The following is a 23,796-nucleotide window of genomic DNA, read 5'->3' on the forward strand; positions in this document are numbered from 1 at the left end:
TAATATTTCTTTATACATTCCTTTTTGCTTTACTTTGTACTTTATACTTTTTACTTTAATGATGAGTGATGAGTATGTTAATACTTTAGTCCTTTTTTCTGTTTATGTTTCATATGTACTGTTAACGGATGCAGTTTTTTATATGTATCGGATCTTGTGCTGACCCGGCCCTTCTGTAAAAATGTTAAAGTCAATATGGCCGCCGGGCCGAAAAGTTTGCCCACCCCTGGTCTGTCCAAAAGCCTTCTGTCACATCAACCAGAACAGAAGCTTTTCTTGCCAGGACTCTCAGGACTGTAGCGTGTACCCCTTTGCTACACTTTTTGGGTAGCAGCATCATCTTGAGTTTGAAGAGTGGATGTAGATTTACACAGCTGGTTCAGTCTATCCAGTAAGATAATGCCGGTCCATTTAGAAGAGTATTTCATTGTCTTGGAAGTAGACTTTATTGCAAGACAAAGTAATACGTTTTCATCTTGCGGTGACATTTGCATATGGCAAAGAATTGCCTGTTCATGTGCGTATAAATAACCACAGTTAAAGAAAACCAGATAAACTCTTAGCAGTAGTCATCCTCGTTTTATTCGAGCATTGTCCATGCATCCAGGTTTTTATGGACTCATTCACTGCCATCCCTGATGTATGTATCTATTTACACAGTATGTGTTGTGCTATTTAATAAAAGAAGCTGGAAATTTACATTTGAAAGACAGTGGCAGGGATTGACGTCCGATCCATTTGAACTATGAGGGGCTGGCAACAATCTAATGGCCGCTGCCAGCTCCTCCTAGATCAAATTTACTACGTGTTTATACCCCATCAATGGTAGTCAAAAAGTTAAGTTATAGCCTTCCTTATTATTCAAGCAATGTCTCTGGCTCATTTCTGCTTAACTCTTAATATGATTCATCTTTAAACAATTCAGAGCAATAACTTATAGGCTGCCTTTGAATGTGACTGACGTTCACTCCATTTTAACTAGGCAGGCTGGCAGTCATCATTCATAAATCAAATGGATTGCAAGTCTATTGTTGTCAAAGGAGTTCATGTTTAATATCGTCTTATATCTTAGCGAAAAATTAGTGGGCAGTGTATTTGGGCTTTTATGTATTATTATTTCCTCATTGAAAAAAAAATCAAATATGGGGTTTGTCGTGAAGCAATATAACAAAAGCACTTATTATATTATTCATCAAAAAGATAAAGTGGTGAAAACACAAAACATTTTGTTAGTGGCTACACTTTGCTCTGAGGCAGAAAACGATCATTGTTCACAGTTATTACAATAAACTGTGTCTCCTCCGCAGGAGTGCAGTGTTTGGTAAGATAAACAAATGTGTGATGTAAATACTCACAACAGTGAAGAAGCTCCTCGTCGCTTTGCTCTCCATGATTAGCATTTCAAACGCTTCTTTTATTTCGGTGCATTGCTGCTACGTCTGCACGTTTATCCTGTGGTCTTGTGCATATGTGTGATTGTATGTGTGTGTGTGTGGGTGTGCATTTTCCTAGTCCAAAGGGATCTAACCTCTGTAAAACTCAAAAGTTTTTCCACAAAATTGTCCATTGCCATACATGTTATAGGATTTTAACTTGAACGGTATGAAGAAATGGAGAAAAAGCTGGACACTTTTGAAAATCCACACTCACTTGACTGCAAAACCTACCTATATTTGAATTAATGCACATGTGCTGTACATATGTGCATCACTGGGGCATTTGGGAAGAAAACTTTTTCACAAGAATCAGTTCTTTTGTATCTTGACTATAATAGATTGTCCAGACAATGGGATTACCATGATTTACGCTTTTCTTAACACCATAAATGTGAAGTTCCTCCCATTCTTAGTGGAGCCTATGTGGCTCCAACAGTCATCGGGTTCCAAGGTTCCTTGGGCTTTGCTCTTATTGGACGAAACAACTTCCAAGCTACCGTGCCACCTAAAACAAAGAGTAGAACCACAAGGTTTTGGGAATTGTGAACTTCTTTTTTTTCTTCAGGTACTCCAGTTTCCTCCCACATCCTCTGAAAACATGCTGGGTAGACTGGTTGAACACTAAATTGCCGCTAAGTGTGAGCGTGAATGCTTGTCCTTTATTGATTTTAGAAAAAAAAAACATTCAACAACAACCATAATGGGACAAAAATAAAAGCACTTACAATAATAATAGTTGAAGGATGTCTGAAAACACCAACGCAAAGGTGTTCTCAAAAGACAGAGAAACTAACCAATCTGACATACTAATGGCAGACTGTTGGGACAAAAACATTGCCTCAACTTGAATGGCTTTTGTCATTTTTTTATATTGCACATGTACCTTTCCGCTTTGTGTCCTCTTTTTGCTCTGCAAGATTTTCATACTTTTCAAATGGATTTAAAAAGCTTAAATGTGTTTTGCGTTTCCGTATTCATGTTGATTTTTTGTCACAGAGGAGTGATAGTTGAGTAGAAGCAACAATATTATCGATTATAAAATGTAAAGCTTGAATCCAGTTAGTAACATTTATTGATATTCCTTAATAGAAAAAGAAAGAGGGAATGAACCGGTTTGCTTTCCGAGTCAAGCACTAGTAAGCACACAATGCAATAATTTTCTCAAAAGGCCCATAAAGGTTATTAATTCTGCAAACTATTACTATTCATGAGTTTTTTTTTAGTAGAACCCAAATTCTTTCTCATTCTTTAGGCTACAAGTGAAGACTGAAAAACATACTAACTCAAAAATATCTATGCAGGATGAGGAAAAGTACCTCACAGTAGGTTGACCGGTCCATACAATCAATTGAATTGACCTTTTCTTCTCATTCTATTGTTGGATAGTAAAGAGGCAAGACAAGAGAGTGTCTTTTGAACCCGACTCACATGCCCCCAACACTCGTATGGTCTCGTGTCGCAGACAATCTTGGAAAAACTCGACGAAAAGGCCATTTATAAAAGAGCGCATTCAAAATGCACTGCCATTTCCACTGCTCATCAGATTTAATTACATGGTTTTTAGTGCGCAATATTAGTTTACAGCGTATCCTCGTGACTGTCCTTTTGGCCCCATCGTTCAGCAGATTATAGTATGTATTTTGTGTGCTTGCTCCAAAGAACCGACATGGCCACCAGGAGCGGTGACCAAGCTTTACTCTCTGATCCTTCTCTTTCAAAAGGAGAGCTTATGGTGTCATAAGTAAGACTTTAGCTTGAAAGTAATGCAAGGAGGAAAGAGGATTTACAACAAACAGATTTAGTGCTGCTATTTCACATGGAGCGGGATAGCTTTTTTCTTTTCCTTACCTTGGTGGTCTTTACTTTGTTCCCCGAGATGCACGACCAGCCCGTCAGGTCAGGCAGGACTCGGCAATCCTCTCCTTCCACGCACGGCTTCATCTGACACCACCACTTGTGACGCACGATGGAGGCTGCAGGAAGTATGACACAACACAGCTGAGCAGTGACCATGAAGCAATATAGGCAACTTGGTGCTGCACTGAAGAAAAAAAAACAAAAAAAAAGCTTTTCATAATGTAATAATGTTTTTACTGTACAGTTATCATATTCCTATTGTGCTATTTTAGGGTAATGGACTTGGGCTCTAATTGTCTAGCTTGTCTAAATGACTACTTAATGTTCCGTGACAGTGGGGTTGCCATGGAAACAATATACTGACTAAATGAAGTATATGGGAAAAAATAAATGTAAATATTAATGGGACACCAAAAATATATTTTTCCATTAAAATGAAGAAAATGCATTTATTCAGTTTAACTCTCTGTTAAAGGAAACAAACCACCAATTTATTGATTGACTTTCATCTTATTTTTTCATTGGTCGCCACAGTGAAACTAAAGTGAGACAAGTTTCCCGCTGGAACTTACTAATGTGTTTCAATTAGGAAATTATAGGTGTATGATATTGTATTGTATAACTATTGCTGTAAAGTAGAAATAGAGTAATAAAAGCAAGTTGCATGTTGAAAAGAATTAAACCATTTTCTTCACTTGCATTTTCAGCACGAATTTTGTTCACTTTAACCCGAATGGTGCATTGATTGCACCTTTTTTTTTCCACTAAAAGTAGTCTTTTTTCAATTATAAAAAAAAACGCCCAGAGAAATCTTTAAGTTTTCCACACAAAATTTGACCACTTTTCTGCGAATCCGCCATTGAAAAAGATAACACCGGCAGCTTTGATATTAAACCATTCACTAAGGACACAAAATCATTTTTCGCAAGACATTGTGGGTGTGAATAGTTGTTTGTCTTTCTGTGTGCCCTACAGCTTATTGGTGACCAGTCTAGGGTGTTGTCTGCCTTTTGTCTGATGGGATAGGCACCCGCAACCCTTATGAGGATGCCCTTTACGGAAAATGAATAATGCCGAGGATTACTTATACTAATTATAATTATAAAAACAAAAACAATAAGAAATTAGGATATCTCATATGCTCGGTCTCTCATATTTTGAGGCACAAAATGATATAGATGGACAACTAAAAAATGTATATATATTTTGTATTTCATAACCAGCCTAAGAAGATGAGTGCAGCAAAAAGACCTTCAACACAAGAAGGCCGCGCCCTCGTAGTCCCAGCAACATGTCCTTGAAAACAGGAACACTTGACCGTCTGAGAGCGTTCTTCAATCTTGTTTTTGTTGCAGCAACGATGAGCTGCGACCACTTCGCAGGTCCCTGTCCTCTCCTTCGATGACCCTTCAGAGAGCAGAATTTTGGGAAGTACCATTTAAAATGCCATTGTGTGCGAGTACAACAAACCAAAGGTATTTGATGCAACTTCTTCAATGGAAGCAAGAGAATGGATGCTCATGTCCATATTACACATAAAAGTAGGGCAATTTGGGAGAGATCATCTTTACCTTTCATGCATTTTTGTTTAGAGGCGTGTCATGAGATGCTTCAATGGCAGGGAAATGCGAGTTAATGGGCTCATGCAAATGAGCAAAACCGTTATTTAGTATTATTTTTTTTAAAGCTACAGCGCCACCACGTGGATTAAAGACGTCGGCAGCCACCGGGAGTGCCCCAAACTGAAAGATTCTTCTTACAAGATAGTGTTTGTTTGTTTTGATTTAGTGTGGAGCGTGCATATAAATAGAAATAATGCAATATTGCGCATGAATAGAAAAAATCTTTAACGCAGGAACGCGTCATTTCACAAGAGAATATTCAAATGGATGCAGATTTGGATTGTGACTCGACAAATGATTCGTGTGAATGCATGTCGAAGTGATTTGAAATTGTTGTGCAGCCGGGCAGAGAGCTCCATATTGAACCATTGCATGCATATTTCATATTCAAGTACGAGAAATCTGTTGGTCGGAAGCATGTGAGGCAACACCAACAGCAAATTGGAAATGAAATTTGAATCCCTAGCAAACAGTTGGAAAAATAATTGGGAGTTGGGATATAGAAGGATTTTAGAGTGACTAACACACCTTACCCCGTTTGTGCTCTTTGCCCCGTTCCCTCAGCCACAGCATTACGGCCATGGAAATAATCTTTAGAGGCCAGACACCTGCAAATTTGATAAATTGACTGGGCGAATGTTTGACACACAAAATGTGCACCAATATGGTCGCTTCTCCCCTGCAAAATGATGCATCGTTAATTAGTGTATTTCCCTTTGTTCTTATCAAATGGATGTAGCCAATTTCTTCCAGAGTAGCGACACAGACTTTCAACTGGCTCCAAAGATTTTCTATGGGGTTTGAGATCTTGATAATGGCTAGGCCACTCAGTGACCTTGAAATGCTTCTTGGGAAGCCACTCCTTCATTACCCGGGCACTGTGTTTGGGATCATTGACACGTTGAAAGACCCATCCACATTTCATTTGCATTGCCCTTACATGAGGTTTTCACCTCCATGCAATGTTCCCTCTAATTTTTCGTTAGTCTGGGCAGAAAGACAACCTCCCTGAGCGCACTGAGTACCACGGTGAGCAGCATCATCATTGCTCGCTTTGGGCACACCAGTATCGCACCCGCCATAAGCAGGTGCATGTCAATGTTCCCTCTAATTTTTCATGTAAACATGCTGTAAAACACACAAAAAACATAAGAGTGGACAGAGCTACTGCCACTGGTTGCCGCTTAAACGGCACCATCATGGGGAAGGGGGTAAAAAATGAATAAGTAAAAAAGTTTGGATTTAATTTACTGCGCGCCATATGATTGCTGCTGCGCAGAGTAGACGAGAGTAGTGCCCAATTGCGCACGCACGCAGCTTAGAAGGAACATTGCCTCCATGTTTTTAGTCTACTATTCGATCTTCATAATATTCTGGCAAACTTCACGTGTACTGGCCTAAGTAGAGGATCATCATGTCTGGCACTGCATGATTTGAGTCCTTGTAGGGTCTGTTAGTGATGGTAGTCTTTGTGACTTTGTTCCCAGTTCTCTTGAGGCTGTTTACTAAGCCCCCTCTGATTCCAGTCTTTTTTCTTCCTCACTATTCTTGTGATCATTCAGACCCCAGAGGGAGAAATCTTGTGTGGAGCCCCAGGTCGAAGGAGATTATCAGTGGTGTTGTATGTCTTCCATTTTGTAAGGATTACTCACACAGTTGATTTGTTCACACCAAGCTGCTTACGTACCGCGGACTCCGTTTTCTAACTTTGTGGAGGGATTTTATTCTGTTTCTGGTCACCTTTGACAGCTCTCTGCTTTTGGCCATGGTGGAGTTTTCTAGTGTGAATGTTTCAGGTTGTGGAAAGGTGTCTGATAACAATTTCAAAGGCCTGTCATTAAAACAGGTAATGAGCGGAAAACAGAGGTCTGTTAGGTTCTGATAACTGGCCTGTTTGATATTGAAAACATATTTGTATTCCACCATCATTTGCAAATGAATTCATTGAGAATTATACAGTGTTATTTCCTGATTTTTTTTCCCCTTAATTTTATCTGTCATAGTTGATGTACAACGTTGATGAAAATAACAGGCGCTGGTTATCATTTCATGTGGGAGAATTTAAACAACTGGTGGCTGTCCAAACACTGTATAAGGAATAATTATTAATTTATTCATTTTTCCAACCCGATGATCCTCATAAGAGTCGCGGGGTGCTTCAATCCATTCCAGTGAGCCACCCGAAAAAATATATGAAGAGGATTAAAATGATCATAACATTTTAAAGTGATGTATGGTTTAATGAGATTCTTTATGCTTTTTAAACCGATCAAACAGATCAGTGCTAAAAACACATTCATCAAATTATTTTTTTATTTTGTTTTTGGGGGTTGGGGGAGGGTTTCATCATGTGGAGGGAATTGTAGGCTCGAAGCAAAGAGGTACACAGACAGGTGACCTGCTGCCCTAATGAGTCCCCTAGGCCCACAAGTAGGTCTGGCCGGCTCTGTTACATACCCGTCTCGCCTCTTGAGCTTTGGTTGCCAGCGGACCCTCGCCGGCTGCACAAGCTCAGCACACAAAACAGGATTAGACCCCAGTGGAACGGACTAGCCGAAATGGGGCCCTTGTGGGTCATCTTGCCTGCATACACGAAAGAGCGTTAAATCAAAATAAACTAGGTAATCACGCAAGTTTGTCAAGACGGGCTTAATGATGGCTCTCCCATCAACTAACTAAGCCAAGTCAATAAAATGCCAAGATAAGCCTGACTGTAATTGTGATTCAGTGGCTTTTGGGGCTTTAAAAGTGAACGTAGTCAGTAACCAAGTTGAATGTAAGTCTGGAGAAAAGATAGACTCCACTTCAGTCACCCCAAAAAAAGTCGTCGAACTGCATTTATGCCAAGAAAGGGAAGTTGGCTCTTTTGTCATTAACAACTCTTCAATTGCAATCGACAAAAGTAGACATCCAATCAATTGACACCTCCTAGTCAAAAAAGATTGGAGGTGTATTGCCATCAATGAGTGTTTTTGAATATACATTTTAAACTTCTTTCAACTAGCACAACACATACTATGTGTACATGGACTTGGAGTGAATGAGGTAACCATGGCATACAATCATCTCCCATTAGCCAACAGTGAATCAATTCACTCTGTTAAATTTACATTTAAGAGAGTTGAGGTTTACTTACTTTTTCTTTTAGTCTTCACTAACAATACAATTATTTCTCAAGCTTCCAATAGTATCCATTCAAAAGAACTTCTTGGAAATCCTGTTTTGTCTAATATACGCCGCAACGTAGCAAGTGAAACTCCAGCTGCATCAAGAAAAAAATAGTTATAAAAGAAGAAATGAGAGTCTAAAGCAAAGCGCGTTCTGCACTTTCACACCCGAGCTCCTCTCTTCGGTGATGAAGCCGGCCCAGCAAAGCCTGCCAGCATCCGCAAGCGAGAAAATGAGAACTTAATCAAGATCTCAGCCATCTGTCTCCCGCACAATGTGCATCCACTTTCATTAACGCCTAAGAAGATTAAAGTGCATCGTAGTGTTTACATAGTGTCACAATGTTGACACTAAGGATGGGAAATGAAGGGGGAGGGCCAAGAAACGGTGCACTGAGACCAACAAGGAATTCATCTGAATAAACACTTAGGCTAGAATATCTTAAGGTAAGGTAAGTGAACCCTTTGAAATGTCTTAGATTTCTGCTTAAGTCAGTTGTTTAATATGATAAGACTACACAGCAGACCAAATGCACCAATTGTGTGTTAGAAAATTATATGCAAAGGCCCACTTATGTATTTCTGCCTTCCTTTTCTTGAGAATAATTTTGTTTACTGTCCTTAGGGGGAAAAATAGGAAACATAATATAAAGTATATCTTTTATATCAACATACTGTTGATGTGACATTAAACCAAACAAACTGGTTAATTCTCGTGATTCTAATGAAGCTTACACAAGATTTTATGAACAACCAAAAGAGAGACATACTTTTTTCTATATATATATCAATATAGTTACTGAATGGTTGACCAAGGTGTGCACATTTGTTCCATTTTTTTATTCCAACCTTTAACATTGGTACCTAACAAGTGCCGCTAGATGTCACTGCTGCTGCTACTGAGAATCAAGAAGAATCACTAGGGACCAGAGATCACAAAAATCCTGATTATTTATGCACAAAAATCAGAAAATCCTTACTCTGAGAGTCTGAAAATCCTGAAGATTAGTAAACTTTTTAATAAGTCCCTTATTGATGAATCAATTGTCAAAAGGAGTATGTGGTTATTTTTTTTTTACCATCGTGTAGTAGTTAGTTGGTTGATCAACTAATTGCTGCATTACTAAATTCTGAAGCCACCTGATTGTGTAGTGGTTCACTCGTCTGATTTTGGTGAGAGCTGGCACGGGCTCGATTCCATTATGATTGTGAGTGTGAATAGCTACAAATCCATTATTTGTTTGAGCAGATGACATTCCAGCACTATGTCTGGAAAAACTACAAAATGTGGAAGTCATTTTCATCTTCATTTTGAATACACCACAAAAACTACTCAAAAATTACTCACATTTTTTATTGCATTGGATATAAGTTTTTAACTAGAAGTGGAACTGAAATTCTTATAGGTAAATATTGTATTAGTGCTTGCATGATTTCACAATGTAAATTGAGAATAGTTCATTAACATTTTCTTCAATACGTACTTCTATGATTAGCTAAAATCAGGGATCCGTGTAAAATATTTGTTTAGTTCATTGCAACATTGTTTTACTCTGATGTCTCTCCTCGGATGCCTGCACAGAGATGCTGTGTGATGTGCAATACACATAAATATCCAACAATATTTGAGGATATCCGCTTTCATGATTGTTTACAGAGTGTGAATGGAGCCAAACTTCCTTGTTGAGCAGCAATGTGGCTCATTCACATTAAACCTTTGGCTACTTCCCATTTAAACATTCCTTATTTAAAACACACACATAAAAAAAACGTACCCTCACTGTTTGCTTCGAAATACTACTGAATTTGCATTTTCAGGTAATTTGACGTCAGTCAAGGAAGCAAATCTGCTTCAGTGGACAAATGCGAATGAACGCAGGTGGGAAGTTACTGGCCTCAGAAGAGCAAAAATATTTGGGGAAATTACATATTTCTTATATCAGCATTTTTAATGGGGCACTCTGCCTTTTCCATTTTAATGAATAACAATTAATTTTTGAGAACCTTAGCCTTAGCAACTAACGAGTGTCCTGAGTAACATACAGTTGTGGTGTGGCCTTTAACCCCATGTACACCATGTCTACCGTCAAGCACGGTGGTGGTAGTATTATGCTGTGGGGCTGTTTTGCTACCAATGGAACTGGTGCTTTACAGAGAGTAAATGGGATAATTAAGTCTTTAAGATAATCTAAAGTCATCAGCCCGAAGATTGGGTCTTGGGGCGCAGTTGGGTGTTCCAACAGGACAATGACCCCAAACACACAACAAAAGTGGTAATCGAATGGCTAAATCGGGCTAGAATTAAGATTTTCGAATGGCCTCCCTAAATTTCTGACTTAAACCCCATTGAGAACTTGTGGACAATGCTGAAGAAACAAGTCCATGTCAGAAAGCCATCAAAACACAGAGAGACATTTACATTCATTTATTGTGAAACGTGGATCCATAAGGAGAGTACAAAAACAATAAATATTCATAAATAAAATAAATACAGTAAGAAAAAATATATTACGAACATTTTCTGGACTTTCCTTTGTAAATGTAGACTTTTTTTCTGACATAAAGATTATAATGCTCAGTTACAATTGACTGTAAAAGATGTGGCCAAGGATCATCACGATGATTGGTCTCTACATACACTTGTCGAGTACTGAGATGAATGGCCGCCTGCAAACACTCGTGCCGTGAGAATAGAGAAAGAGAAGAGTCGGTCCAGGATGTAGTGGCACAATAGTTCTTCTGGCTGATCTTTGGGAGTGAGGATAGGCTGGGTCAGCTCTCTGCTCTTCTGCACAAAGAAACAAACATCTCTTTAACTCGTTTGCAAAAATTATTGGGTGTCTGGCAGTGATGTCTAATCAGATAAACACCCAATCTGAAGCGTAAATTGGGGTCTTCATGTCTTAGGTAACTCACCTTTTTAATCTGATTACATTCACTCATGCTTATGCTCAGACGGTCCAAAACTGGCTTCAGAGGAGATGCAAATTTTGAACATTTTTTGAATTTCGCCACTTGGTCCAGTACTGATTTGTAGCTGTTCAAGATTTTGTCAAGCTTTGCAACACATGGCTGTTGAGGTAATGGAACAAAAAAAAAAAGAATGTTTATTATTTACTTTATATGCAACTGCATTGTTTTTGTTGGTGCCGTGGGTTGAGGTTCTTACAGTGGAGTCCCTGCCCAAGGCCCCGGGATCGCAGTTATCTTCGACCTCAATCCAATCAGGTGCGAAGAGGAATTTCGAAACATCCATTGATCCATTCCGAGCCTGTGTATTTTACAGTGTAAAAAGTCAATAATATTTTGTGGGCTGTCTGAACTAGATTTAAAAAAATCCCAATTGAACTTTGCATACAATACATGACTGGAAAAAAGAAAAAGTCACTTTCTAGTTCAATATTAAAAGGCAATTTCCAAACCACGTACCTGTACTGAAGCATGTTTAGCGAGGTGATTTAATTCCAGAGAGCTGTCCTTCGCATCCGCACAAATGTCGTCATCCTTCAGGCCGACTGGAGCGCACGAACTGCAGGTAAGAGCGACTAACAGCATGCAGAGAGACGCTACAGTTTTGCAAAGAAAAGTCATGGTTGTAAATATTATTTATCAGAGGTTATTATCAATTGAGCTTCGCTTTTTCGAAAGTATAAGTGATGAGCGCCGCTGGGTTCATTTATATAGACGAGGATGAGTCAGTCAAGGGTTTTCCCTATTACTAGAGGGCAACCCTCAGGTAAAAGAGAAGTCGAAGTTGTTGAAATTAAGTCAATTAGTACAAAATGCAAAGAAAAAAAGGCATTATCCATATTTAATTAACTAAACAAGCAATCAAATTTTAAACAACGGGAGTTTATTTTGTAATTCTTGCTAATCCACAAAGAATATTCATCTATGAACGGCGGTGCAAAAATATCAGGAATACCTGCAGACAAGAGGTCATGATACAATTAAAAACACAAAAATGCGTTCAAAATCTTGTGTACTACTTCAATTAAATACTCACTAGAAGAGGGGCAGTATTTTAGAATATAAGAATTACATTAAGGAAATCGTCATGATATATTACTTCCTATATTTGATTTAACATAAATTGAGTAAATCAATTATATTATGACAATAACAATACAGAGTGATTGGTAAAATGTTTGATTTGCGAACTATTTGTGCGTCGGTTACCAAAGGAAAATAATCTTTGGTTATGCCCTTGAACGCACCACCACTGGTCGGTGCGTTTACTGTCCCTCGGCGTGTTATTGTTTTTGCTTGTGACTTCTCCAAAGAATATGGGTGGCAAATCGAACTTCAAGATCGTCTTGACAAGATCGTATGTCTTTTACTTCCACAAATTCTTCCTGTATTTAAGATAACATGAATGAATTATTAGTACTATTGCTGAACTTATTCTGTCCGCTTTCCGCTCTGTTGTTAGCCCGTAGCTAACATGTTAAAGGAATACACGCTGGCTGGTTAACACTTTCTGTATAAAGCCTGCCCTTATTATAATTGTCCATTGGAAAACCACGATGCCGTAAACGCCTCTTTCGAAAGCGTGGCTCCATACATTTAGGAGTTTAAAGTTTGTTTACATGCACTCGTGATAGCTTTTGTGGCTAACAATTCGCCAATACAAAGCAAACATGAAAACGAGTGTTCAGACGCCCCCGTCGAACAATTTTATACTTGCTTTCACTGCCATTGGCAGTAATGGGCGTCCAATCTATTTGACCTGTGATGTCTTGACAGTAAATGATCACTCCAAATTGGACATCCATCGCCGTCAGTGGCAGCGAATGAATTAAACGCCTTGTGGCTGAATCTTTAGTAGAGCTTGTCGTTTCATTGCAGGTTGATTTAGCCGGATTCATGATGAACTATGAGGGTTTGGAGACGGGCATGGGGGATTACTCTCCTAGCCTACATGGGACCCTGCAGGATGCAGGGATGGAGCCCTCCATGGACCCGCACATCAACCCCAACCTTCTCCAGGGTGTAGAGATTGATGCTGATGGTCTGCCCGTGCCAGTCCCCGACGGTGTGCATTTAATGGAGGGCATGTTTTCAGAGCTGCACAGTGTTGTCTCCGAAGTTGGCGTCCCAGTAACGGCCACGCATTTTGACATGCAAGAAGAAATGCTTTGGATGGGCAACCACAGGGTAAAAAAAGAAAAATCAATCACTGGAATTTTTTGTCAATTATTGCCTTGCTTCAAACACACATCTCATGTTATTACTCTCTTTGTATAAAGGGTCACGCAACATCGTTCTTTGGATCTACAATGGGTCGCTACTCGTCATTTCAAGTGCATGCCACGGATGACATCCGACAAATTCAGACTCTGGAAACTGGTGTTCTGTTCCTTTCAAAGTGTAACCTCAAGTGCTGCACCCGTGGAGGCCTTGTCATGTTTGATTATCCGTATGGAGAACCTCCTTGTTATCGTCATAATGATAACATTGTACAAGCACCTAATTTTTTGTTTACATTTATGTCTTCCTAGGATGGAAGAAGGTGCCAATATGCATAGTCTCCTTATGACTGACAACAATACTTTACTACTGGGTGGACTACAGAACTATGTAGCTGAAGTTGACTTGAATACAGTTCAAGAAACTCAAAAGGTGAGGTAATACAGTACGGTATTTTTTGCCATAATTTCATGTTGACCTCAGGATATCGATAATGTGCTCCAAAGTTCACAGTGGAAGTCCCCGGAGTTGCAATAATGCGCCAGACTAGTCGCTTCTTCTTCTGCGGACACACTTCTGGCAAAGTAAGGATGTCCAATAGAATGTGTAAACTATTTTTTTCCAAAAATCTTAGTGTCATGTTTTTTTTTTGCTATTAAAACCAGGTGACGCTTCGTGATCTGCGAACGTTTAAAACGGAGCATGAGTTTGACGCTTTCTCGGGCAGCCTGTCGGACTTTGACGTGCACGGCAATCTCCTGGCCGCGTGCGGCTTCTCCAGCCGAGGATTGAACGGCTTGGCTTGCGACCGCTTCCTTATGGTGTACGACCTCCGTATGATGCGAGCCGTCACTCCCCTTCAAGTACACGTGGACCCGCTCTTCTTGCGTTTCATACCGACGTATACGTCACGCTTGGCCATCATTTCGCAGACAGGTAAGGCTGCAAGTTTGTCAACACTGATCATTTTTGGTGCACTGCTACGTATTATACAGACAGGAAATCATAAGACTTGTTTTTCATTTGTATATGAAGACAGTGGACATGATGGGAACAGTTGTTTACCACTGAATATTAGAATGCTGACCTCCTCTTTTTTTTTGTTAAATCGTATTTTACTTCACAGGTCAGTGCCAATTCTGTGAGCCCACCGGGCTGGCCAACATGGCCGACATTTTCCACGTCAACACGGTGGGCCAAGTGTTGATGAGCTTCGATGTATCGTCCAGCAAACAAGCTTTAGCTTTCGGGGACTCTGGGGGTTGTGTGCACCTATGGTCGGACAGCCCCGACGTTTCGTATAACGACTACTCTCGAGAGACAGAGTTTGCTCTTCCGTGCCTGGTGGACTCACTGCCTCAACTGGATTGGAACCACGATCTGTTGCCACTTTCTCTCATTCCCATGACGCTTACTGGAAATGAACCACTGCTGTCGGACTGGCCTGCCGCGCTGGCCACGCCCAGTCCGAGGTAAGAGCTTCTTCTATAGTTTGTTGTGAGTCATTTGGATTACTCACAAAATTGCTAGCACTGTTTTGTTAATGGAAGATTAGACAACACACCACAGATGTTTGATGGGGTTTACATCTGGGTTCATAGAATGTTACTTCTCTTCTGCTCATTCTCATCCTATTGGGAGACTCAACCTGCGACTAAGGCCAATATTTTTTAGCGTTAGGCAGCACGTTCCTCTTCAGAAAGCCTGATATTTTATTGTGATTTGTGCAGATTCAAGAAAATGGACATTTTCTTGGTATGCTTCATTTATGCATCTATAAACATAGGATTGGTCTACTACTCCTCCTACACATTTGGCTTGTCCAATGAGGGGTCTCCATGGCAAATAAATGTTTTTCCACTTCACCTTAACCTCTGCATCATCTTCCCATACACCTGCCAATTTCTTGTCCGTCCCCATAGAAACATCAAATTGATCAAATTCATAAAAATGCAAGACTTGAATCTGCAAAAAAATGCATATAGTTAAGTCGCAAAGCTTCTGCTGGATTATTATTTTTGACAGATGAGACAAAACTGAGTTTTTTGGTAATTCGCATCAACGCCTTATAGTCGGAAAAAATATGGTATTTTTATTTATATTATTATTGAACGACAATTCATAAGTAATTAGTTGACTTTGATTTTTAAAGATGTGGTCATTTCTTTTTGAGTTTCAAGTGGATGGATAACAACAATTTTGTCCACATGTATGCATCATGCTCTAAGGAATATTTACCAAAACACCAAATCTGCATGAAATCCACACCATGCAACAACTTCTGTTTACGGGACAGCAATTTGTTTGAATAGGCCACTGTAAAAGATGAAACTGCCGGAAGGCTTTGGAATGAGTCACGGGCAGGCTGGAGGAAGTCCGAGTGGGTCGCCACTCCCACTCACACTGGTGGGCATTTCACTCCATCCGAATGGAGAGTTACCCTGTCAATTCACGCATCACTTGATAGTAAATACTAGAAATGTTACGGGGCGGAAGTTCAGTCAGTTCTCTTATCTTCACTCTCGTGCAGACAGCTGTGAGGGTTGTTTTTAGCTACGTCACACACCCACCCACCCAATTAATCATCAACAGTAGAATACCATTGATTTAATCTTTGATTTTGAGCCAACGTTTAGATGAAAGTTGAGATTTGAATGAGCAACCAAGGTGAGTTGTTTCAAAGTAGTGTGGTTTTTACAATGTGGCCAGTTTTCTTTCCTTTCCTCAATGATTCAAAAAGTACAGCAGTGCCCTAACAAATTAATTATGTGATTTCTTGTGTGAATGTTTGCAGGCATCTTGCAACACTTGTTGCAAAATCTCTTTAGATTTCTCTTTTATTGAATGGAAATGCTGTTTGTTCATTGAAACCTGCCAAAAAGTCTTTATTGTTTTAAGCTAGTTTTTTTTTAAACTCTTCATATTTTCACCTGCAGTTTCTAGTGTAGATTCCAAGTTTGTTGAACATGTTAGACATGATAGGCATCCAGTCCATTTTGAATTGGGGGTATGGTACTGATCCTTCACTGAAACTGAATCCTCTCTTTTTAAAAAAGCATTGGATGTCTAGCACTGTCACTGATAGTAAATGAGGAAAATAGCATTCTATAATTTGTGGGACAGATGGATTCTGAGATAAAAGCCAAAAATAGTCAACTTAGACATCATATAGTCTTTTTAATGTTTCATTACAGACGAGCTCCCCCCGTGGACCCCGAAATCTTACGTACAATCAAGACAGTCGGATTCATCGGATATGCAGCAAACCCTCGCACTCGACCCCGGAACCAGGCACGTTGCTGATATAAATAGCATCAGTGTTCCTGCAATTTCCAATCATCGTTTTCATAATTTTTCCTCTTTGTTCAGGTTCCTTACAAAATTAAAGACGTAGAGCAGGATTATGACAGTTACAACCAAGTTCCAGAGTCACCCATTGGACGTGATGAAGAGCCTCACCTCTACATGGTGCCTAAAAAGTATAGAAAGGTTAGTTAAACTATAGTGGGAAGGTGTTAGTTGGTCTATTGAATGACGTCTGTGTGTCTACATAGGTGACAATTAAATACTCCAAACTGGGATTGGAGGATTTTGACTTTAAGCATTACAATAAAACCTTGTTTGCTGGCTTGGAGCCTCACATTCCCAATGCCTATTGTAACTGCATGATCCAGGTGAGATACTTGCACATTTTTAAAGCAGCTGTGGTTTTTTTTTTCTTTTTTTTCGCCCTCATAATAAAATATTTAATTGTTTCTGTTTTGGATTTTAGGTGTTATATTTTGTGGAGCCAATTCGTTGTCTTGTACAGAATCATTTGTGTCAAAAAGAGTTTTGTTTGGCCTGTGAGCTTGGCTTCCTCTTCCACATGTTGGATTTGTCTCGAGGAGATCCATGTCAGGTCAGTTAAACAGCAATATGGGAGAAAATCATAAAACGTGGTCAATGCTCCTCTACTAATATTTGAGATGAAATCAATAGATTTTTTTTTCAAATCAAACAACCTCCTTTACACATTTTACAAACCTTTTGTGCCCCTTTTTTTCTGTCTTTTTTTGTGTGAAATGGATGAGATTTGTATCTGGCATGAAGTACCCTGACATCACGCTCTACTGTCTCTCCTCGTCAAGGCAAGTAACTTCCTGCGGGCATTTCGAACCATTCCAGAGGCATCGGCGCTGGGCCTGATCTTAGCCGACTCTGACGAGCAAACGGGAAAGGCCAGACTCGGACGCCTCATCCAAAGCTGGAATCGCTTCATTCTCACACAACTGCATCAGGAGACTCAAGAGCAGGAAGGGCCACAAGCTTACAGGGGAGCCAGCAACAGGTCAGACCGTCAGAGCTGTCTCTTCAAAAGTTGTGAAAGTTGAGAATTTGCCATACACCGAACCTGGAGAAATGGTTGACTTTTGTTTATTAAAGGAGTAGCTGATAGTGTGTCAAATTAGTTTAGTTTTTATATATGAGTGAAATGCCCCCACTTAAGAGCAGTATGTCCAATTATTATTTCTTTTTTGAATGTTTCTTTTCTTTTTAAGTCATTATATACCAACTTTTGAAACCAGTACAATTGTTGTCTTCAACAACTATTCCCGGTATTTTGCAAAAGATATTGGTATACCAAATATGTACAACATCTCAATGTTTTTATTACCAACAACAATTTGTAATGTTGCATTTTTGATGAGGCAAAGGATTTTCTTCTGCGAACTACACAAAATCATGTGGCGGGCTTGACCTTGAGTTTAAAACCTTTCAAATATAGAAACTCAATAACTGTGGTTTTGCTAGAAACTAAGCTTTGTTTGTTCTCTTTACAGCTCCCTGGGCTCATCTAGCGAGTCTGTCATCGGGAGGCTCTTTGGATGCGAGGTAGAGAACAGCAGCTTGTGTCGTTGTGGTAAAGAAACCGTACGCTCCTCCCTCACTTTGCTCTTCACCATGCACTACCCAGAACACAACTCTCAAGGTGAGTCCAGCAGTCTTCCCTTAGCGTATTCCAAGAGTGAAGTTTACATTCGATATTTCTTCTGACCCACAAGAGAAAACAATCAAAGAGTACGACTTTGCCGACATCCTGAAAAAGAGCATCTGTTTGGAACAGAGCACGCAGGCGTGGTGTGAAAACTGTGAAAAGTATCAGCCCACAGTGAGTTTTTCCACACATTGACTATAATATCCCACTTCGGTGGTGACGCTTTTGTTGTCTTGATCCGCTTCCACAGGTGCAGACGCGGCATATTCGATGTCTCCCTGATGTTTTGGTGATCAACTGCGAGGTGAACAGCACTAAAGAAGCAGAATTCTGGAAGGTTCAGGCAGAGGTAATTTTATCACACAGTTTCCCAAATCACTTTGCTATTACGTCACCCGATCAGGCAATTTGGTCATGCTTCTCTATGTAGTATGCCTTCACCAAAGCCAGAAAAAAAGAAGAATCCGTGCCTGCAGTGCCTAAAGAACCCCCAGCCATGCCTTCTGAGTGGTGCTTGGAGTAAGACCCTAAGACACTTTTTATTATTTTTTGTTTTTTTAATAATAGCCAACGTAATTCAGTACACTCGATCTTTTAATCTGACTGTTGCTCGACCTTTTACAGTGGTGAGGAAGTATCCAGCACGGCGGCCTTCACTCGGTTAGAGGACTTAAGACACATGTGGATCCCCCTCACGTTAAAAATGTCCATCAGCAAAACACAAGGACTGCAGATCGACAGCTGGCCAGAAGGAGAGGAGGTAAGGAAGAACACAGCAATCCAGTTTTCGCTCCTTTGGGCTGTTTACAGCGTTCTTGTCGCGACTAGTTGAGCGCCGAGGAAGAAACCGATGGAGCAGCCCTTTACGACTTGGTGGTCACCGTGCCGCACGTCGTTGACGCTCGCACGGGTGGTAACTTGGTGGCGCACATCAAAGTTGGCGAAACGTACCATCAGAGAAAAGAGGTCGGTCAAGTCGTAATCGGGCATATCTTTGCTTTTGCCTTTCGAGTTGGACCAAGTGCACCAGGGATGTTTTGTTTTTGCAGGGAGTCACACATCAGCAGTGGTATCTTTTCAACGATTTCCTCATTGAACCCATCGACAAGGTGAATTCAACACTCCTACTTTTATTTGATTTTGCTGTTCTTTGACCTTTCCCTTATGCCCAACAAACCATTAACTCTGCCATCTCTGCCATTCATTGATTTGAGGAATATTTCGGCATAAAGCTTCGCCATTTTGCGCGAACTGATAGGGGTGCTGTGTATGTATACATTCCTGTTTTCCTACAACACGCTAAGGAGACTATTCTTCACCACAGACTGAAGCTGCGCAGTTTGACATGAGCTGGAAAATTCCTGCAATCCTGTATTATGCCAAGAGGAACTACCACACAAAATATGACCTTCGCAGTGAGTTGAACTTGAATCGTAATGCTGAAACACGTCTCCGAAAACTTTGATTACACTTCGCCGTGCACCTTTAGTTAAAAACCCAATCGACGCCAGCATGCTGCTGACGGAGGCCTCGCTGGCTCGCAAGCAAAGGAAGAGCCACGCCACTTTCCATCCCCTTATGGTTAGCGAGATGCCGCAGCGAGGAGACTTAGTGGGACTGGACGCCGAGTTCGTCACGCTCAACCAGGTAAGCTAGTTCGCGTTTGAAAAGAAAAAAGAAATCGGGTGATGCCTTCGGGTGCAACCGGCACAAATGGAACATGCATTTCCAGGAAGAGGCGGAGCTGCGCAGTGACGGCACAAAGTCGACCATCAAGCCCAGTCAGATGTCTGTGGCCAGGATCACGTGCGTGAGGGGCCAAGGGACCAATGAGGACGTGCCGTTCATCGACGACTACATCTCCACGCAGGAGCAGGTGACATACCACATCACTGGTGTCCAACTACCGGGTGGGAGCCCAATCTGGAACTCTGTCAAGCTTGATCTTGTCGTGCAGGTGGTGGACTACTTGACTCAGTATTCTGGCATCAAACCAGGAGACCTAGATGCAAAGATCTCCTCCAAGCATTTGACCACCCTGAAATCCACTTATCTTAAGCTGCGCTTTTTAATCGACACTGGAGTGCGCTTTGTCGGGCATGGTTTACAGAAGGACTTCCGGGTCATCAATTTAATGGTGAGCTGCACTCGATCGCTGTGGCTAACTGAGAGCGTGAAGATGACCCATTGCTTCTTACAAGGTGCCTAAAGATCAAGTCATCGACACTGTCTACCTGTTCCATTTGCCTCGCAAAAGGATGATATCGCTGCGCTTTCTCGCCTGGTACTTTCTTGGTAAGTCAGTTTTGATGGAAACATCTATAGAAATGTATTTTTACTACTATTATTATTATTGGATTTGGTTTTCCTCACTGTGGTCACCACCCTTAAATCACTGGCAATAAGTAAATTTGCCATAATGAAATTGCTTCATACCAGAGGTAAAGTTTTTTATTTTTTATTTTTTACAAACCCAGTGGTCTAGATTCTACCTTTTAAGGATTGTCTTTGAGTGTCGTTGATGGTCAAACTGGATTGGATGCCTATTGCCGTCAATGGGTGTTGTTGATATACTTTTTTTTCTCCCTTTACTGAGTACCACAACACGTACTATGCTGTACATTTACCTGCACTGGTATTGATAACTTGTGACTGATAATGATTAAATGAATAATGTAACTTAAAAAAAAACATTAACACTCAATAGTAACGAACAAAAAATAATGATAATAATACTAGTATATTATGAGTAATATATTTGTTTTTAAATCACAAAAACAATATCTTGCTCTGTAAAAGGTAGGTGTGTGTGTATATATGTGTGTGTGTGTGTGTGTGTGTATATATATATATATATATATATATATATATATATATATATATATATATATATATATATATATATATATATATATATATATATATATATATATATATATATATATATATATATATATATATATATATATATATATATATATATATATATATATATATATGTATGTATGTATATATGTATATATGTATATATGTGTATATGTGTATATGTGTATATGTGTATATGTGTATATGTGTATATGTGTATATATGTATATATGTATATATGTATATATGTATATATGTATATATGTGTGTGTGTGTGTGTGTGTGTGTGTGTGTGTGTGTGTGTGTGTGTGTGTGTGTGTGTGTGTGTGTGTGTGTGTGTGTGTGTGTGTGTGTGTGTGTGTGTGTGTGTGTGTGTGTGTGTGTGTGTGTGTGTGTGTGTGTGTGTGTGTGTGTGTGTGTGTGTGTGTGTGTGTGTGTGTGTGTGTGTGTGTGTGTGTGTGTGTGTGTGTGTGTGTGTGTGTGTGTGTGTGTGTGTGTGTGTGTGTGTGTGTGTGTGTGTGTGTGTGTGTGTGTGTGTGTGTGTGTGTGTGTGTGTGTGTGTGTGTGTGTGTGTGTGTGTGTGTGTGTGTGTGTGTGTGTGTGTGTGTGTGTGTGTGTGTGTGTGTGTGTGTGTGTGTGTGTGTGTGTGTGTGTGTGTGTGTGTGTGTGTGTGTGTGTGTGTGTGTGTGTGTGTGTGTGTGTGTGTGTGTGTGTGTGTGTGTGTGTGTGTGTGTGTGTGTGTGTGTGTGTGTGTGTGTGTGTGTGTGTGTGTGTGTGTGTGTGTGTGTGTGTGTGTGTGTGTGTGTGTGTGTGTGTGTGTGTGTGTGTGTGTGTGTGTGTGTGTGTGTGTGTGTGTGTGTGTGTGTGTGTGTGTGTGTGTGTGTGTGTGTGTGTGTGTGTGTGTGTGTGTGTGTGTGTGTGTGTGTGTGTGTGTGTGTGTGTGTGTGTGTGTGTGTGTGTGTGTGTGTGTGTGTGTGTGTGTGTGTGTGTGTGTGTGTGTGTGTGTGTGTGTGTGTGTGTGTGTGTGTGTGTGTGTGTGTGTGTGTGTGTGTGTGTGTGTGTGTGTGTGTGTGTGTGTGTGTGTGTGTGTGTGTGTGTGTGTGTGTGTGTGTGTGTGTGTGTGTGTGTGTGTGTGTGTGTGTGTGTGTGTGTGTGTGTATATAATGTATATATACATACATATACACACTCACACATCTTATATATATTTCTTTTTTTTTAAACTGATTTTATTTCAATAGAAGTTAATGTTATTGAATGAAAGTTAAGATTTTTGACATAAAAATAATTGTACAAGCTTGATATACATTGTATATAAGCTTGGAACTGAAGCACAAAAATAAAGGTGCCTTCACTTGTCTACCACTTTGCATGACAACATTTCTACTGTGGGACTACCCAAGGCCAATGCTATAACATTGAAGCTTTGGATGAGCAACGGTTGATATCGATTTGTGCTTTCCTGCCGTTATCAGACCTCAGCATCCAGGGGGAAACCCATGACAGCATTGAGGACGCTCGCACGGCGCTGCAGCTCTACAGGAAATACTCAGAGATGAATCGTGGAGGCGGCTCCGACGAAGTCAGGAAGGTCCTGAAGGGACTTTATGAAAAAGGACGCCAGATGGACTGGAAAGTACCAGATGCAGATACAGAAGACGGTCGAGGGTAGCCCAAAAATTACGAAACCAGGTAAATGGGGAAAAAGCGCCACCCTGAGCGGGCTGACACGAGCCTACTTCCCATGGTAGGTGCTGCTTTTTCCCCCTCAGTGACCTGTGACTCAACCATGCTATCTTCCTATTTCCATGGCCTCTGCAGATCCACATCAGTTATTACAAAATCGCTCGCTTGTCATTTCATTTACGAAATGATTCTTAGAACAGGAAGTTATTTCTGACATGTTCAGTTTTCCTTGATCATAGAGGTTTTTTGGCACGTGTGGGAATACCGCAAGAATTGTCGTGTTAGTATGTTATTTTTGGCTTTATACCCAGATAAAAATAGTTTTCTTTTTCTACAATGAATCCCAAGGATGTTTTTGAACTTTTTTTTAATTCAAGTTTTACCAGAAAGTGGCTGTATAAGTATTTAAATATTTTTTCGTTTGGTTAAATTACGACCTTACGCATCCACAGCAAAATAGAATTTTGTTTTTCTACAATTATGAACTGTCAAGTTTAGTGAAATAAAATGCAAATGACTTAAAATAACTTTGTTTTTTGGGGAAACTAAAGCTACATTTTCATTACCGTAATATTAAGGTTTATGTAGATGTATATGATTGGTCTTATAGGTTGTCTCACTTCAATACAGCATATAACCAACCACAAGTTTTACAACCAATACTATACATCAAAATCAGGTCGTGATTAAAATAAAAAGGTTAAACTTAGTGCCCTCTGCTGGGTGATTTGTTTCACTGAAATACTCTCAGTATTACTTTTCTACCTTGTTTGATCCAAGTCACATTTTAGGAATTGGAAACATTTTAAACCGGGATATAATTCAACCACTTTCAGGCATCCCCCACTTACAATTATATTTATTGAAAATTATATATTTTTGTATTGCTCATTGCAAAAATGCATGTGAGCAACACTACTACAATTGGATTTCAAATGAAGGATACAAAACATTGTTCATGAATTAGAATTGACACCTGGACTGTGAGTTCGAAA

General features: G+C 40.0%; 2 protein-coding genes across 3 annotated transcripts; one reads left to right on the forward strand and one right to left on the reverse strand.

The window, feature by feature from the left end:
- Positions 1-559: 559 nt before the first annotated feature.
- On the reverse strand, positions 560-8,396 carry LOC144205711 (chemokine-like protein TAFA-4). Of its 2 annotated transcripts, XM_077730274.1 has the most exons (6): positions 8,251-8,396; positions 8,052-8,177; positions 7,373-7,498; positions 4,545-4,700; positions 3,285-3,409; positions 560-1,941 (listed from the first exon to the last, which is right to left on the reverse strand). In XM_077730274.1, the coding sequence occupies exons 3-6, from the start codon at positions 7,491-7,493 to the stop codon at positions 1,930-1,932; spliced, it is 414 nt and encodes a 137-aa protein (XP_077586400.1). In that variant the 5' UTR covers positions 7,494-7,498; positions 8,052-8,177; positions 8,251-8,396; the 3' UTR covers positions 560-1,929. The 2 variants fall into 2 exon arrangements, with proteins under 2 accessions (XP_077586400.1, XP_077586396.1); XM_077730270.1 differs by having other exon boundaries at positions 8,052-8,368.
- A 3,186-nt stretch (positions 8,397-11,582) lies between these two features.
- Positions 11,583-22,906, forward strand: pan2 (poly(A) specific ribonuclease subunit PAN2). Its single transcript, XM_077711633.1, has 25 exons — positions 11,583-11,617; positions 12,931-13,239; positions 13,332-13,501; positions 13,584-13,704; positions 13,779-13,856; positions 13,938-14,208; positions 14,399-14,744; positions 16,467-16,563; positions 16,642-16,761; positions 16,827-16,946; positions 17,045-17,173; positions 17,403-17,602; positions 18,096-18,244; positions 18,318-18,424; positions 18,501-18,599; positions 18,681-18,769; positions 18,875-19,010; positions 19,079-19,216; positions 19,300-19,359; positions 19,575-19,665; positions 19,740-19,897; positions 19,983-20,126; positions 20,208-20,387; positions 20,452-20,545; positions 22,591-22,906. Exons 2-25 carry the CDS (start codon positions 12,949-12,951, stop codon positions 22,785-22,787), a joined length of 3,585 nt encoding a protein of 1,194 aa, XP_077567759.1. The 5' UTR covers positions 11,583-11,617; positions 12,931-12,948; the 3' UTR covers positions 22,788-22,906.
- The last annotated feature ends 890 nt before the right edge of the window (positions 22,907-23,796 follow it).

The sequence above is a fragment of the Stigmatopora nigra genome, chromosome 1 (genome assembly GCF_051989575.1).
Source record: "Stigmatopora nigra isolate UIUO_SnigA chromosome 1, RoL_Snig_1.1, whole genome shotgun sequence".
Lineage (NCBI taxonomy): Eukaryota > Metazoa > Chordata > Actinopteri > Syngnathiformes > Syngnathidae > Stigmatopora > Stigmatopora nigra.

Coding starts and splice junctions, on each gene's coding strand:
- LOC144205711 (XM_077730274.1), bottom strand. CDS start 7,493: ATGACCCACAAGGGCCCCATTTCGGCTAGTCCGTTCCACTGGGGTCTA. Junction 4,701..7,372: donor AAGCTCAAGAGGCGAGACGG/GTATGTAACAGA, acceptor TGCTCTCTGAAG/GGTCATCGAAGGAGAGGACA. Junction 3,410..4,544: donor GCGGCCTTCTTGTGTTGAAG/GTCTTTTTGCTG, acceptor TACTTCCTGCAG/CCTCCATCGTGCGTCACAAG.
- pan2 (XM_077711633.1), top strand. CDS start 12,949: ATGATGAACTATGAGGGTTTGGAGACGGGCATGGGGGATTACTCTCCT. Junction 14,745..16,466: donor CTGGCCACGCCCAGTCCGAG/GTAAGAGCTTCT, acceptor GTTTCATTACAG/ACGAGCTCCCCCCGTGGACC. Junction 19,898..19,982: donor AGTTCGTCACGCTCAACCAG/GTAAGCTAGTTC, acceptor ATGCATTTCCAG/GAAGAGGCGGAGCTGCGCAG.